Source organism: Oncorhynchus mykiss, chromosome 27, assembly GCF_013265735.2.
Source record: "Oncorhynchus mykiss isolate Arlee chromosome 27, USDA_OmykA_1.1, whole genome shotgun sequence".
NCBI classification, from domain to species: Eukaryota; Metazoa; Chordata; class Actinopteri; order Salmoniformes; family Salmonidae; genus Oncorhynchus; species Oncorhynchus mykiss.
The window spans coordinates 18,950,107-18,966,792 of NC_048591.1; the positions used below are offsets into that span (position 1 = coordinate 18,950,107).

General features: G+C 43.8%; 1 protein-coding gene across 1 annotated transcript in view; it reads left to right on the forward strand.

Moving 5' to 3' along the window:
- Positions 1 to 6,453: 6,453 nt before the first annotated feature.
- The window catches only part of LOC110507689 (carboxypeptidase D), a 35,064-nt gene continuing 24,831 nt past the window's right edge, over positions 6,454 to 16,686 (forward strand). Inside the window, exons 1-2 of the mRNA XM_021587841.2 lie at positions 6,454 to 7,249; positions 9,521 to 9,768. Of these exons, the coding sequence (XP_021443516.2) occupies positions 6,537 to 7,249; positions 9,521 to 9,768 (961 nt within the window). The 5' untranslated portion in view covers positions 6,454 to 6,536. The remainder of the gene's footprint in view (positions 7,250 to 9,520; positions 9,769 to 16,686) is intronic.

A 16,686-nucleotide genomic window follows, 5' to 3' on the forward strand; every position in this document is an offset into this window, starting at 1 on the left:
CCGCGCCCTGTTTTGTTGGGCATTATTTTCTGTGCGATATAAAAAGTGCATGTCTTCCTGTGGAACTATATGCTCTCTGCGCCTGATTCTTCCCTCACGCACCAAGTTACCCGTGACAGAAGGCCTGGATGCTCCAGCTCTGCACTAAATGTTATTCAAATGGGGTTGTTTTCTTACTAGCTGGATTAGGTACCCTGTATTCATATACCTAGCAGCTTTATGTGTTTGTAGCTTTTGTCTGGATTCTGGAATGAATCAATTTTGATCTGCTTCTTGGGCTGTAAGGTTAATGTACAACAATAACTGTGTCACATTATGGATGTTTTTTGTGACATTGCGTTGAAAAAATGTATCAATGGAAATTCAATCAAGCGCAGCTGATACAATACACTAATGTATATTTGAAAGCAAATACATTGCCTTACAATTTGAACCTAGTTCTGGTATTCACACATTTCGGAATCAGAATGTCAGAAAACCCACAAACTACAACAAGGGCTGATAACAGTAGTGTTACATTAATTCCTGTTCTTCTTTTGCTCTGTCTTCTACCACTTCAGAGCCTGTGGTTGTAAGTAAAGTAAACAGGAAGTAACAGATCTAGTGTTTATTTAACCCCACGCAGCCTTTTTAACGCCATCCGTTCTTATATTATGTATAGATCACATCTATGAAATCTGGGGGCTTTGCCCGGGGCTTGGGTCAGGTGATAGATATAGACACAATGGTTTCCTCACAGTGAGATGTCCATAGAGGCACTGTCAGAGACAGCCTAGGCCTGTTGCACCCTGCTGGTGTCACCATATGGGACTAAGCCCCTGAGAACCATCCTGAACTAACATCCTTAAAGTACTCTGTAAAACAGGCTCACGTAGGGCACTGCCCTGTTGATCTGTTTCACCACAGCTGTCAGCTGAGCACAACTAGACTGGGGCTTACACACACTGCCATTTAACAGTCATGCTACATGTTTAGTAATGTTTCCACTACCATGACTCAAGCAAAATACTATGAAAACTCTATGAAACATGTAGAAATATATGTTATGCTGCTGCCATAAAGCTTAGAATCAAATAGATTTAAAATAACCCACCAACTGTCTTGTGGTTTTAAATCTAAACTCTTTACCAGTCAACCAAAACCACAGAACCCAGAATCAATCTGCAGGCCAGGCAGTCACAGTGATGCAGCCATTTGAGACGATGTACAACAGCTGCATGTACCACTCTGGCTTGTATTCTGGCTTGTCCTAAGCTTACTTAGTACTGTGTTAGTAAGGGCTTACTCTGTGCTTTCTGATACCTTTCGTCTCTCAGTGAGAACTGGCCTAGCACGCACACATTCAACCCTGATGTATGTGGATTAAACAGCCGCTACTGGAGATTTCTTTTTTAAACTGGTGCCTAGTAAGTTAGTCACTCACTGAGGATGGATGGATGGGTGGACTGACACTTGTTTCCTCTTTTCCTTTTCTCCCCCACCTCATCCCCTCTCACTGCCTCTGTGTCAAATAACTTCTGAAGATTTCTGAATTAAAGCCACGTCCTGTAGTTGGACAAATCTCAAGCAGCCATATTAGCTGTCTCTGCTGCTGCCGGGGTGTGTGTGTTGTTTAATTATGTAAATGCTGAATCTGCTGTGTTGTATCTTGCCCACATCATGCTCTATGATATCATAATATGCACACAGCAGCATTTCTAACCTGAGGCTGGTAGGCCTCACACATTCAGATAAAAGAGCAGGGGTTGTTTGTGATGTTTGTCTCCTGTGAATTTGTGTGTGTGTGTGCACGTGCGTGTGATTATGCGCACTAGCATGCATTTGCACGCTGGATTGTGTCTGTGTAAAGGCGGCAGTAACTTGGCCTTGTTTTTCTGTGTAAGGAAGATAGTTTAGTTTCCTACTTTAATTGGGTTCCAGTGCCCACCTAGTCATGGCAACCCTCCAGAGGCCTACTGCCTGCCTGCTTTCTGGCTCTGTGCTGAGGGCAATCTGGGAATGCTGCCTGAGCGGCAGGTGGCACCAGGCCACCGCAAACACATTCCTCCCCCAGGCAGCCCTCAACTAGAGGAAAGGCTGGTGCTGGCCACAGCCCGCTCTGTTCTGCCAGAGGAACTTTGCATTGATCAACATCTTGTAGCCTACATCCTGGGTTATGTGGAGATTTAAGGAAGTTCCTGATTCAAAGCGTTAAGGCTGTGTCCACGCTGTTGCTTTCATGACCTAAACAGAAGAGATTGAGTCAACACACTTGCTTGTGACAGTCAAGTTTATTTTCTATGCTTGCCCACTTTATTTTGTTTGTGCTTCCAAAAATGATATTGATGTCTGCATGAGTGGTTTTGAAGCAGAGGGACAATGAAATGTTTACAGGAATTTTTTTTGACATAGTGTCACGTTCTGACCTTAGTTCCTTAATTTTGTCTTTGTGTTAGTATGGTCAGGGCGTGAGTAGGGGTGTGCAGTCTATGTTCGTTTTTCTAGGTTGTGTTTATGTGTTTGGCCTGGTATGGTTCTCAATCAGAGGCAGGTGTCGTTCGTTGTCTCTGATTGAGATTCATACTTAGGTAGCCTTTTCCCACCTGTGTTTTGTGGGTGAATGTTTTCTGTTTAGTGTATGTCACCTTTCAGAACTGTTTCGGTTCATTCTCTGTTGTTATTTTGTTTAGTGTTCTGTTGAATAAATTAACATGGACACGTACCACGCTGCATATTGGTCCGATCTCTCCTACTCCTCCTCAGACAAGGACGACGAACGTTACACATAGGCTATATTTTCATATCTTCTAATCTCTGTTCAGGACACATGCAGGACTATAACTACCTGAAGCCCACTTCCTGTTCCTGTCAGGCTAGGCCAGACAGGCACTCTACTCTATGGGCTACGTTCTAATATTCATTAATAGTGTCACGCCAACTCCCTCTCTCCAGCGCTCAACGTCGCCAGTCTACTAACCACTGGCCCTGGCAACCATTATTATGCACACCTGCTCTCCATCATTACGCAAACCTGCTCCACATCATTAAGCACACCTGGACTTAATCATCACCTTGATTACCTTCCCTTTATTTAGCCCTCAGTAGCCTCAGTCATCAGGCAGTATTGGTTTGTTTTCATGTTCCATAGTTTTGTTCATTTGCCTTGCATCCTTGTTATTAAACTCTTCTACTGCACCTGCTACCTGACTCCCTGCCTATACGTGACAGAATACTACCTCACAATATGGAAGCAGCAGAGGAGAAACCATCTTCCAGAAGGTCCAGGAACAGGCTCATCTACTCCACCAACACCACAACCAGCTGGCGCAACTGGGTACGGCCATGGAGGATGTCCTCCTGCATTCTCCACCGCCTCGACACCACCAGCAAGGCTCCCCATATACCTTTCAGAGGGCATCCGACCATGGGTCGTCACAGTGAGCCAGTCGACCAGCCTACCCAGCCGTCCGTCCAGGTCAGAGATTCCCTACTGTCCCTTCCAGAGAAGTATGACGGTACTCCATCGAAATGCCATGGCTTCCTACTCCAGTGCTCCCTCTATTTCGCCCCACCACCGAGAAGTCCAAGATTGCCACTGATGACCGGGCAGGGGTTGAAGTGGGCTACGGCTGTCTGGGAGAGAGGAGAGGAGGCGCTAGGTTCCTATGAGAGGTTCATGGCTCTGTTTAGGGCGGTCTTCGACCATCCACAAGAGGGCAGAGAGGGAGTTGAGCGACTACTCCAACCCCGGCAGGGTGCTCAGACCGCTGAGGAGTAGGCCCTCACCTTCAGGACTGTGGCAGCCTCCAGATAATTGAATGAGCACCCTATTCTGAAGAGGACTGCGCGAGGTGGTTGGTGTGCCAGTACGACAACCTTTCCCTGATGTACTCATCGCGATGGCCATCCGCCTGGACAACCTTCTTCGGGGGCGCCGGCGCTTCTATCGCCCCTCACCCTCCGCCTTGGCCGTCCTGGGGCAGAGTCTGAACCTATAGAGATACACATCTCTCCGCGGCAGAGTGAAGTTGCCAGAGACAGTTGGGCCTGTGTCCCTGTTGCGGCCAGGAGGAGCACCGGCTCCCAAACCTAAGTCCACTGGGGCAGAGGGACGGCCCTGTGATCAGCCGTCTCCCAGGGTAGGCATGAGTATTCCTTCATCGTTTTCTGCTAAACCCTCCCTGGTTTCCATTTCACTGGTTGGCTATCTCTCAGTTGTTGTCTCTATGGCTCCAATGGACTCAGGTGCTACGGGGAATTTTATCGACCAGGCCTTCGTCTCCTCCCTGAACATCACCACATACCCGCTCTCCTCTCCTTTCCCGGTCCAAGCCTTGGATAAATGACCATTGGGATCCGGCACTATCACTCACATTACAGCACCACTCACCCTCACTGTGGAGACCTTGTACCAGGAAAGCCTTCCCTTCCTCATCACCACAGTTACCTTACACAAAGTCATCCTGAGGCACTGTTCCAGCAGGTCTTCTGGCACTATGGCCTTCTGGAGGACATCGTCTACGACCGTGCCCCCCAATTCACGTCACGGGTATGGAAAGCCTTCATGGAGAAACTGGGGGTCACGGTCAGCCTCACTTCCGGTTACTAGCCTCAGTCTAATGGGCAGGTGGAGAGGATGAACCAGGAGCTGGTTAGGTTCCTGAGGAGTCACTGCTAGGACCAGCAAGAGTACTGGGCCCAATTCCTTCCCTGGGTGGAATACACCCAGAATTCATTGCGTCACTCCTCCACCAGGCGGACTCCCTTCCAGTGTGTTCTGGGTTATCATCCAGCCCTGGCTCCGTGGATCCGAGCCATTGAGCTCAATTTCGAGTTTCATAGCAAAGGGTCTGAATACTTATGTAAATAAGGTATTTTTTTATTATTATTATTTTTTTAAATTTGAAATACCTGTTTTGCTTTGTCATTATGGGGTATTGTGTGTAGATTGAGGACTTTTTTTAATTCATCAATTTTAGAAAAAGGCTGTAATGTAACAAAGTGGAAAAAGTCAAGGGGTCTGAATACTTTCAAAAGCACTGTCAATGAGTGTCCTGTGACCTTACTGACCTCTCTTTGCCAAATGTGTTAAAGAGACACTATGGTGAAAAATGAGAATAATGTGCTATTATATGGTGTCCCTGGATATTATATAGAGGATTAACATGTACTGTAGAGGCCAACTCTTTCTGATCTGCAAGGGCCTAGACTAAGGGCTGGGGCTTTTTTCTGGATATTTCCTCCCTTTCCCCCTTTCGCTGGGTGTGCTAGCAGTTCCCCAGGTAACGCGGCTGGCTACCAGTACATCATGGAGTGCGACTGTCATGTTGGAGAGTACAAACACTACAGGGAGTAGTCCAGCAGTGAAGGTTTCCACAGCATTCTCCCTCTTCCACAGCCTCCTCCTTCTTTCACCCCTCCTCCTCTTATCCCTCCTCCACTCTATCATTCCAAGCTTCTGGTGCTCCACAGCAACAAATATGTTTACAGCACTTCTGTTTTGTTCCATTGCAGAAAGAAGAAAAACGAGAGAATAAGAAAGAAAATGAAAGTGGCGGATACGCCCCACAGCAAGCGGAGTGAAGGGTCTTGTTTGGTGTGGTGGTACGACCCAGGCTTTGATGCTGTTCTTCAGTGTTGTCATGGGGAATTCACAGCCACAGTGATCAATAAAGAAAGAATGAGCAACAAAAATAAACAGCGATACAAAAGTCTGGTATTAACCTGCTCTGGGATCAATTGTCTATACTTGTATTAACCATTTTTTCTCTCTACTAGTATATTTTCTCAGCAGTTCTCAGTAATCCCATCTCCTTGAACAAACACTTTCAACCCTTGGATATAATAAATATAGGAAACATAAATATTAAGTGTCTACTAAGTGTACCTTGATACCAAAAGCAAACTATATTACACCCTATAGCACACAAATATAAACTCCAGAAATCTAAACTATTTTAGCAATAATGCAAAAGAAAATACAAAGCTTCAATCATGAGTGAAATACTTTGTGTAAAGTAAAATGTTTAAATTTAACCCAGCTTTATTGAGACATCGTGAACTGTTTATCCAACACTGCCTCTCTCAGGCAACACTAAAAACGCCAGTCTCAATTCAGTACCATTTTCCATCTGAAATATTGACTATTATAGAACAAATCGTGCCTAAATGCTTGCGATCGCTCAGGTTTATCCAATGCAATTGGGTAGCTAACAGCCAATACTGCATGAGGAACATGTTGGGAAATTGAGACTATGGAAATATTGAGACAACAATGGGAATTTACAACTTACCAAGTTGAATAAATATTTATACAAAGCATTGCACTTAAATTTGTATTTTATTTGGTATATTACAATACCGACTAATATTGACAGATATCAACGTATAGAACTAAAATACACTATAGTACTGTACTCAAATGATGATATATTCTGCAAACCACCTTAAAAAGAGGCTCCTCCTCAAGGAGAGTGACGTCAAACCAAAGCACCGCCCCTTTGAAAGCTTAACGGGATGTTGGATGCATCCAGTCTGGGTTAGCTAGCTAGCTAGCAATGTTCACCTTTTCATTTCACAAGAGTGGATGTTCAAGAGGTAAGAGAGTCGGAAACATGGCAACATATTTGCGGGAGCATCGACATACAGCGCCGAAACTGTGTGTCTCACTTTTCGTCTTCCTCCTTTTTGTTGTTGTCCCCATCACGGCTCTGCGCGTCGGCGAGGCGAGGCTTGTCAGAAGCAACACCGCAGCAAAAGAGGTAGAAGACCATACAAAATACTACAATTATGTGCAAATGACCCGGCTACTGAAGTTCATGGCCTTGAAATACTCTCACATCGCCAACCTGTCCAGTATAGGCCAGTCCGTGCAGGGCAGGGAGTTGTGGGTTATGCGAATCACAAAGGACCCCAACGCTGACGTACCGGGAAAACCCAAATGTAAATACGTGGGGAACATGCACGGGGACGAAACTATCTCGAGGCAAGTATTGGTTTACCTTGTGGACTACCTATTGACGAGGTATGGAGAAGACCCGCGTATCACGGAGTTGGTGACGAGCACGGATATTTACATTATGCCCAGTATGAACCCAGACGGGTTCGAAAGGTCGAGAGAGGGTGACTGCAGTGGCGACGCAGGGGGTCGTTCCAACGCCAGGAACGTGGACCTCAACCGAAGTTTTCCTGACCAGTTTGACAAAATCAACGTCCAGCAAGAGGATATTCCCGAGGTTACAGCTGTCATTAAATGGATTCTGGAGAAAAAGTAAGTATTTCTTTCTCTTTTCTATTTACATAGACCTACATACACCATGGTTTGTTTAGTTTACATTGTTTATAATCAAATTCAAATGGTGAGATGGGGCTCAACTTTATGGGCTACACCAGGGGTAGGCTACCCGTTTCCTGGAGTGGCCCAGGTACTACAGAATTTTGTTCTGACACCTAACCAACTGAGATAATTGATCACTTTACAAATTGCCTAAATTCAACACATCACACACCTGATCCTCCAGGTCAGTTAAATATGAAGTGGCTGCGGCACTCCAGGACCCTGGGCTACACAGACATCCCTAACTGCTAAAACCAAGGACTTAACAGGCAGCCTGCATCCATCATTGTTCCTATTGTTTTGAAGCACCTCCTCATGGACCCTAAATACCCCCTCCCTCCCCCTTTATTTATTTGATTTGTTATTTAACTAGGCAAGTCAGAAGGACCCCTGAAGGATCTATCCATTCACCTAGGGGCCCACTGTTGCCAGCTAACAGTTGTGAATGCCCTCGATCAACATCCGACTCCAATAGGCCAACATAAGTAACCTGCCATACAACTTTAGTTTGGCCACCTTTGTCTAAGGACCTGTCAAAACAAACTATACCTCCTCTTCCAGCTGTCACTGAACAAACAGCTGTTGAAAAACATCTAATGATGTCATGTTATTGCATATAGCTGATTTTATTAAAGCACATAGGGTTTGTCTATATATGGAAAAATACATATAATTGGTCTGAAAAACTACATGTTTTAAATTGGTCGACCAAGATTTTTTTTAGTCAGCCCTATTTGTTATAAACCCGTATTGCAGCTCAGCACTTTAGCTTTACAGTCAGGACAATGCTATCTTATGTGTTGGTAATGTTTTTGGCACTACTGCAGGATATGTTGCTGTTACCGTTATAGTCCCATCTGGTGTGTAGAACCTCCTGCGCGGACAGGAAGTAGAACACAATAGACCAAATCAAATTATTTGTCACATGCGCCAATTACAACAGGTGTAGATTTTTTTACTGTGAAATGCTTACTTACGAGCCCCCAACTGTTATTAATAAAAAATAATAAGTTAAATAAAGAAATGTATTCATTATTAATAAAAAATAATATATATATGACTTTATTTAACTAGGCAAGGCAGTTAAGAACAAGTTCTTATTTTCAATGACTGCCTAAGAATAGTGGGTTAACTGCCATGTTCAGGGGCAGAACGGCAGATTTTTTTCCCCCTTGTCAGCTTGGGGATTCAATCTTACAACCATTCTGTTACTAGTCCAACACTAACCCCTAGGCTACCTGTCGCCCCATAAGTTAAATAAAGACTAAATAGTAACACAATAGTGAGGTTATATACAAGGGGTACTGGTACTGAGTCAATGTGCAGGAGGTATGGGGTAGTTGAGGTAATATGTACATGTAGGTAGGGGAAAAGTGACTATGCATAGAAAATAAACAGAGCGTAGCAGCAACGTGTGTGAAGGAATTCTAATGTGTGTGTGTGTGTGTGTGTTGGAGTGTCAGTGTGAATGTGTGGTTAGAGTCCAGTGAGGAGTGTACATCGAGCCTGTGCAAAAAAATATAATAAGGGGTCAATGCAATTAGTCTATGTGGCCATTTGATTAACTGTTCAGCAGTCTTATGGCTTGGGGGTAGAAGCTGTTTAGGAGCCTTTTGGTCCCAGACTTAGCACTCCGGTACCACTTGCCGTGCGGTAGCAGAGAGAACAGTCTATGACTGGGGTGGCTGGAGGCTTTGACAATTTTTAGGGCCTTCCTCTGACACCGCCTGGTATAGAGGTCCTAGATGGTAGGGAGCTCAGTCCCAGTGATGTACTGGGCCGTATACACCACCCTCTGTAGCGCCTAGCGGTCGGATGCCGAGCAATTTCCATACCAAGTGGTGACGCAACCCGTCAGGATGCTCTTGATGGTGCAGCTGTAGAACTTTTTGAGGATTTGAGGACCCATGCCAAATCTTTTCAGCCTCCTGAGGGGGAATAGGTGTTGTCGTGCCCTCTTCACGACTGTCATGGTGTGTTTGGACCTTAGCTTCAAGTTCCTTGGTGTCCACATCGCTATCAACCTGCTCCACTATAGCACCCTTGGATGGGAATGTGGGCGTGCTTGTGTGTGTACTTCAGCTCAGCCTCGGATAGTTAAATGTTTCCCCCCTTTCCCTTCCTCCTGCTGCAGACAGTAGATACTAGGCTTACTATATATCCCCTGCCTCCTGATAATATTGTGTTGTTGTTATGTCCCTCCAGGTTTGTCCTGTCAGGGAACCTGCATGGTGGCACTGTGGTGGCCAGCTACCCGTTTGATGACTCGGCCTCCCACGTAATGCAGGGTTACTACAGCCGCTCTGTGGACGACAACCTGTTTAAACACCTGGCGCTGACCTACGCTAAGAACCACCCCGTCATGAGGACCGGGGAGCCCAAGTGCCCAGATACCCCTGACGAGACTTTCGAGGATGGCATCGTCAACGGGGCAAAGTGGTACGATGTACCCGGTAAGACTTTTTCCTCCTTAACTATCAGACCACTGATTTATGCTCTTTGGGGAGCAAAGGTCATGTTCTTTTTCCTTATTAGTTTGTTGGAAAATAGTTTATCTTTCACACACAAAGTAGCCTAGACCAGCTCCAGTATTTTCCTTTTGTGATTTCTAATGTCTTTTTTTTCTCCTTCATAATTTGTTTCATTTCCATTTCTTGACAAAATATCTTCACCTGCTTTAAAATGTTTACCTCATTATCCCACCTCACCTCTCTCAGAACAATCACACATTATTGTTGAAACAGAGAGCGGAGTCCTGCATTGCCATGACGATTAAGTCAATTGGGGGTCTATTTTAAAATGTTCTCTTCTCAGAGACTAATGACATCATGTGGTATATTTACCTCTCAGGCATTCATAATCAGCTGGATATCAGGTTTTACTCAGCTCAGTGTTGTATGAGTTCATGGAGACACCTTGAAATGAATATTCAATGACATGTAGGCCTATAGTAAGGGAATAAAGGATATATGATAACATGTAAAGTGTGGGCTTTCACTGCCATGGTACAGGCTTACTTTTTGTCATTGGGACAAAGCCCAATGTGTGATGTCTAGGCTACGGGTTGCCATGAAAAGGGGTTAATTAATTAGTGTGGTGGTTTCCTCTGTCTTTGCTACTGTACATTTTCCATGGCCCAATTTTCACTGAATATATTTCCCTCGACTCATTTTGGATCTATTTATGAACCAAACCAGCAGAGCCACAGCTGTAATTGTCTGTCTAGTCTTGATTTAAAACCCCACTAATTAGGCTATTGAATCAGAGTACGACTTTGAACATACAGGTGTTCCATTGCGCTGACTTCACTATCTTGCAGAGCAGCTGTGGCAGAGGACAACAGACCCAGCTAGCTAGTATTGTATTATTCACCCCTGCAGGACAGACCTGCTCTCTGTTCTCTCTTCACAGAAAGCCTGACTGGTCTCAGGTTATCCTATCCGTCTTTTACGAGCTGTGTGTGTGTGTGTGTGTGTCACCACCTGTCCATGCAGCTTGCTGTCCCCCCACTACCCTCCTTCATGTTCAGGAATACCAGTGTCTGTGTTCACCAGGCAGTAACCGGACCCCCAGTCTCTGTTGTGCTGTGTGGCTGCTGTCAGGTCAGGGGTTTGGAAAGAGAGCCAGACGAGGGGCGATGAGATGATACTCTAATCTGAGTCTGAAGGTTTCAGGTGACCGTCAAGGCTTTTCCTGTAAAGACGTGTGGTGTCATCACCCTGTGTGTATTTCTGTGTAGGGGTTGTATATTCTCAGCCATTCCTCAATAATCCCAGAATCTGCTCTAACAGACTGCCTCTGCTTCAGTTGTAAATTATGACTCGGCAGAAGACTAATTCTGGTTTCTTCATTACTCACCTGAATCTAAATTGACTGCCTCTGTGGTTAATGGAGACTGCAGGGGGTCTGTGCATCAGAGGAAATATGTCTTCTATAAGCACAACCAAAGGAACAGCAGAGGTGTCATTTAAAGGTGAACTTAGGAGGTGTAAAGTTTAGGTGTCTTAACAAGTAATGAAATATGCCTCAATTCTCTGATGAAATTTGAGAATAGACTTACACAATGCTCAATGAGGAAATGACAGGAGTGAAATGTACCCAATAATATTGTAGGATCTTATCAGAACATTACAAATGTGAGTTTAGAATCTAGATCATTGTCATTATGACTGTCCAAGAGGTGACTGTTGAGAGAGCGAATGATAGGGAGGGAGGGAAGTTTGAGTTAACTTGGATAATTGCAATAGTGACTGATATCCTTTTAACAAACGTTTTTTTTGTAGACCTATTTTGTAGCTAGTTTATCTTTTTCCTCTATGCCAGAGGTGTCATTCATTCCATGGAGGGCTTAGTGCAGCGTTTCCCAAACTCGGGCCGTGGGACCCCAAGGGGTGCACGTTTTGGTTTTTGCCCTGACACTATTCAGCTCATTCAGATGGTCAAAGTGTGATAATTAGTTGACTATTTGAGTAAGCTGTGTAGTACTAGGGCAAAAACAAAAACGTGCACCCCTTTGGGTCCCAAGGCCCAAGTTTGGGAAACCCTGGCCTAGTGTTTGCTGGCGAGGGGAGTTCCTATAATAATCAGTGACCTTAATTCATCAATCAAGTATAAGGGAGGAGCAAAACCTGCAGACACTTGGCCTTCCGTGGAATGAGTTTGACACATGCTCTATGCTATTGTCTACTGTATTTGACATACCCATAGTTTACACAGGGATATAGGCTACTCCTAGAGAAAAAGCCTTGAATCAACTGGATGTACACTGAGTGTACAAAACAGTAACAACACCTGCTCTTTCCATGACCTAGACTGACCAGGTGAAAGCTATGATCCCTTATTGATGTCACTTGTTATGAATTTTAAGCCTTGAGACAATTGAGACATGGATTGTGTGTGTGCCATTCAGAGGGAGAATGGGCAAGACAATATTTAAGTGCCTTTGAACAGTGTATTAGTAGTAGGTGCCAGGCGCACTGGTTTGTGCCAAGAACTGCAACGCTGCTGTGTTTTTCACACTCAACAGTATCCTGTCTGTACCAATAATGGTCCACCACCCAAAGGACATCCAGCCAACTTCACACAACAGTGGCAAACATGGGCCAGCATCCCTGTGGAATTCTTTCGACACCTTGTAGAATCCATGCCCCGACAAATTGATGAACTAATAATTCATGCAGTTTATAAACTAACTAGTCTTTTTATAGCCTAAATCATTTGAACTAGCCTAGTCCTTTTACTCACTAGCAATACCCAGTGCTCTGTTTCTGACTGTTCATACTTGGATGACAACAGTCAGTTCTGTTGTTCTTGGTACCCTGTGGTATCTTTTATGTCCCGGTTTAGTGTTTTAACATGAGGCTGAAATGAGAACCACTGGACCTACTATTAGGGATGTAAGGATTCACCTGTATGCATCGGTCACACATTCAAATAGTTAAGATAGGAGGGGATCGGTCCACGGGACCCCAAACCGATCCAAATGTAGATACTCGGTCAGAAAAACGTTACAAATGATTGGTTCACAAAAATTTTTTGCGCATATTACTTTCTACCTTCTAAAAATACCTAATCTTTTATGACAACTGTGTTGATCTACAAGTCATGTTGCATTCTGAACAACCCCAGGCCATATCAGTAGCCTGGTCAAACTTCCCACTGTGCCCTGCTTCATGTGTTGAGCAAAGAGAGGTATGGGGCTTATTCCTGATCTTGCACATCTGCGTAGCACCTTCATCATTCAAATGCCTGTAAAATGGCTTGCGCAATATTAGGCTTTATTATTGATTTGATAAGTTATCAAATGCGCTGTTACCGGAATATAAGTAAGCCACCAGAGACACAACTCATATGGCTATAGCCTACCTGCTGAACATGGCTTTACATTAGATTTGATTTTGATCAGGTTCACCATCAGCTATAGTTTTGGTAGTTTTGCTATATACAATCAGTGTATATGGTCATTTTTAGATATCCAGGGTAAAGATGATCATTTCAAAATGATGATGGCCATCACTTTTGCGAGCGAAGCAGCACTGCATGTTCAAAAAATGGAGGAGCTTACTCCATAACTTCCGAACGGTCAAAACCATTTCAGTTTGAGACTGGGTGAAATCCAAAGTTGTGCTATATATTCATTGGTTATGTCATGGCTAATTGTGTGAAGATAAATATTGATACAAGCTCAAACAATTTTAATCTGGAAAAATGAGAAATGGGTGATCAAAAGTGGGGTTAAAAAACAAACATACATTGCCTCCCTCTAATCTAATAGCGGGGTGGTAGATGCCCACTAGGATCCCTTATGGCTCAGGTGACTACAAACACCATAGACACATCAGACCAGGGGCGCAACTTTCACTGGGGACGGGGACGGGGAGGACACACCCCACATTCTGAAATGGCATTTTTGTCCCCCGCCCCCACAGTTTTATCATTGGAATGTGATACAAAACGAGGCAACGGTGTGCTTTAGGACCACGCGGACGCCTCCGAGTGTCGGGTAGGTGGTTTGGAGTGTTTATCCGACTGGATAAAAAACAAAAGTTATGTCCTCCCTACTTCTAAAACTACAGTTGCGCTCCTGCATCAGACAGACCAGACAGCAGCGCAGACAGATCCAGCTCATGAGTTCTGTCAGCAACAGATTTAAATTTAGTATGGAAAATTTATCTTTATTCGCTAAATGTTAGTGCACAGAATCGCATCGAATCATTTCAAACTAAAACGTATCGTATGGGAGCCAAGATTCATATGAATCATCTTGAAATGGAAAGATGCACATCCCTACCTACTATAGGCCAGTTATATTTGTTGAGCAAGGCAATCGGTCACTGTGGTTTGGGTGGAAAGCCTATACAAACAGTATTGCAGGGTTGGTAGGCCTAGTGCTACAAACAGGCATCACTGCAAACAGACAGAGAACAACAGACATGGTGATTGTAGTGATGATTGCCATGAGACTCCCACTTGTCTTGTCGAAGGTATGTCCTCTTATGATTATCAGTCAGTCAGTGATCTACTTGTCTTTGGCTGTGAGGTTAATGTAGGGCAATTCCACGGTAACGGAATTATGCTGAGACTAAGATTTTTCACTTGAAATGTATGCCAAACAAAAAACATTAGTTTCAAAGTTCAACAAACCATACAACTCTATGCATAAGGACTATTTTACTGAAATGTATTTACTGGAAGATTGCATATTTGGGTATTCTACACATTGGCTATTATTTGAATGAGCTCTGCCAAAACAGGCAGACCGGTATTCAGTTACTGTTCGAATGAACATTGGAATGGGCAAAACGAGTGACCTAAGCAACTTTGAGCATGGTATGCTCATTGCTGCCAGGCGGCCCTGTTCCAGTATCTCAGAAACGTCCAGCCTTCTGGGCTTTTCACGCACAACAGCAGTGTCTAGGGTTTACCAAGGATGGTGCGACAAACAAAAAACATCCAGTCAGTGGCAGTCCTGTGGGCAAAAAAACAGCTTGTTGATGAGAGGTCGAAGGAAAATTGCAAGAATCGTGCCAGCTAACAGGTGGGCCACAAACAAGCAATTAACGACTCCGTACAACAGTGGTGTGCATAACGGCATCTCGGAACACACAACTTGTCGGTCCTTGTCACAGATGGGCTATTGCAGCAGGTGACCACGTCTGGTTCCACTCCTATCAGCTAAAAACAATAAGAAGCGGCCCCAGTGGGCATGTGATCTCCCACACTGGATATTTGAGGCGTGGAAAAACATTGCATGGTCTGACGAATCCCGGTTCCTGTTGCGTCACGCTGATGGCAGTCAGGATTTGGCGTAAGCAGCATGAGCCCATGGCCTCATCCTGCCTGTTGTCAACTGTACAGGCTGGTGGTGTAATGGCATAGGGAATGTTTTTTTCCTGACACGCTAGGTCCCTTGATACCAATTGGGCAATGTTTCCATGCCCTGAAGAATTCAGGCAGTTCTGGAGGCAAAAGTGGTCCGATCTGGTACTAGCGATTTATCTACAGATAAATTATGAACATATTAAATCAAGAGGTTGAATACCTACTATTCCTGCAGTGAGGAGTGGTGAGAGAGCCTCATTCTGGTCCAAAATATGATAGAGATTAAAGGTTATAAAAAGGTTAAAATCTAATGATACCTAGTATTATTAAAGATATTGATATAGGCCTACTGATTTAATCAACGATCTTCAATCATACCTTTGTGCACCCCCACTTTTATACAATCTGGCGGGGGGTTTGGGGGTCATCCCACTGCATGTTTGCATTTTTAAAATCCTTTTCCTGCATTTCTATATTGTTTCTCAAACTGTAAATATTACTTTATTCTCAAGAGAAGACAAGTTTAATGTTAAAGATGATCTTATTTTTTTTTTTTTAAATGTCCTGATCTTATAGGGCTAGGTCATATCCAAAACAACTAAATGGTCCTGATCTTATAGGGCTAGGTCATATCCAAAACAACTAAATGGTCCTGATCTTATAGGGCTAGGTCATATCCAAAACAACTAAATGGTCCTGATCTTATAGGGCTAGGTCATATCCAAAACAACTAAATGGTCCTGATCTTATAGGGCTAGGTCATATCCAAAACAACTAAATGGTCCTGATCTTATAGGGCTAGGTCATATCCAAAACAACTAAATGGTCCTGATCTTATAGGGCTAGGTCATATCCAAAACAACTAAATGGTCCTGATCTTATAGGGCTAGGTCATATCCAAAACAACTAAATGGTCCTGATCTTATAGGGCTAGGTCATATCCAAAACAACTAAATGGTCCTGATCTTATAGGGCTAGGTCATATCCAAAACAACTAAATGGTCCTGATCTTATAGGGCTAGGTCATATCCAAAACAACTAAATGGTCCTGATCTTATAGGGCTAGGTCATATCCAAAACAACTAAATGGTCCTGATCTTATAGGGCTAGGTCATATCCAAAACAACTAAATGGTCCTGATCTTATAGGGCTAGGTCATATCCAAAACAACTAAATGGTCCTGATCTTATAGGGCTAGGCCATATCCAAAACAACTAAATGGTCCTGATCTTATAGGGCTAGGCCATATCCAAAACAACTAAATGGTCCTGATCTTATAGGGCTAGGTCATATCCAAAACAACTAAATGGTCCTGATCTTATAGGGCTAGGTCATATCCAAAACAACTAAATGGTCCTGATCATATAGGGCTAGGTCATATCCAAAACAACTAAATGGTCCTGATCTTATAGGGCTAGGCCATATCCAAAACAACTAACACACTGAATTCATACATTTACATTTTTATTGTGAAGTCATGTATTTCTACTCCAACTAATTTGACTAATCTGGGAGGTGAAGTCATTACAGTATTAAATAATTTGGTCTAT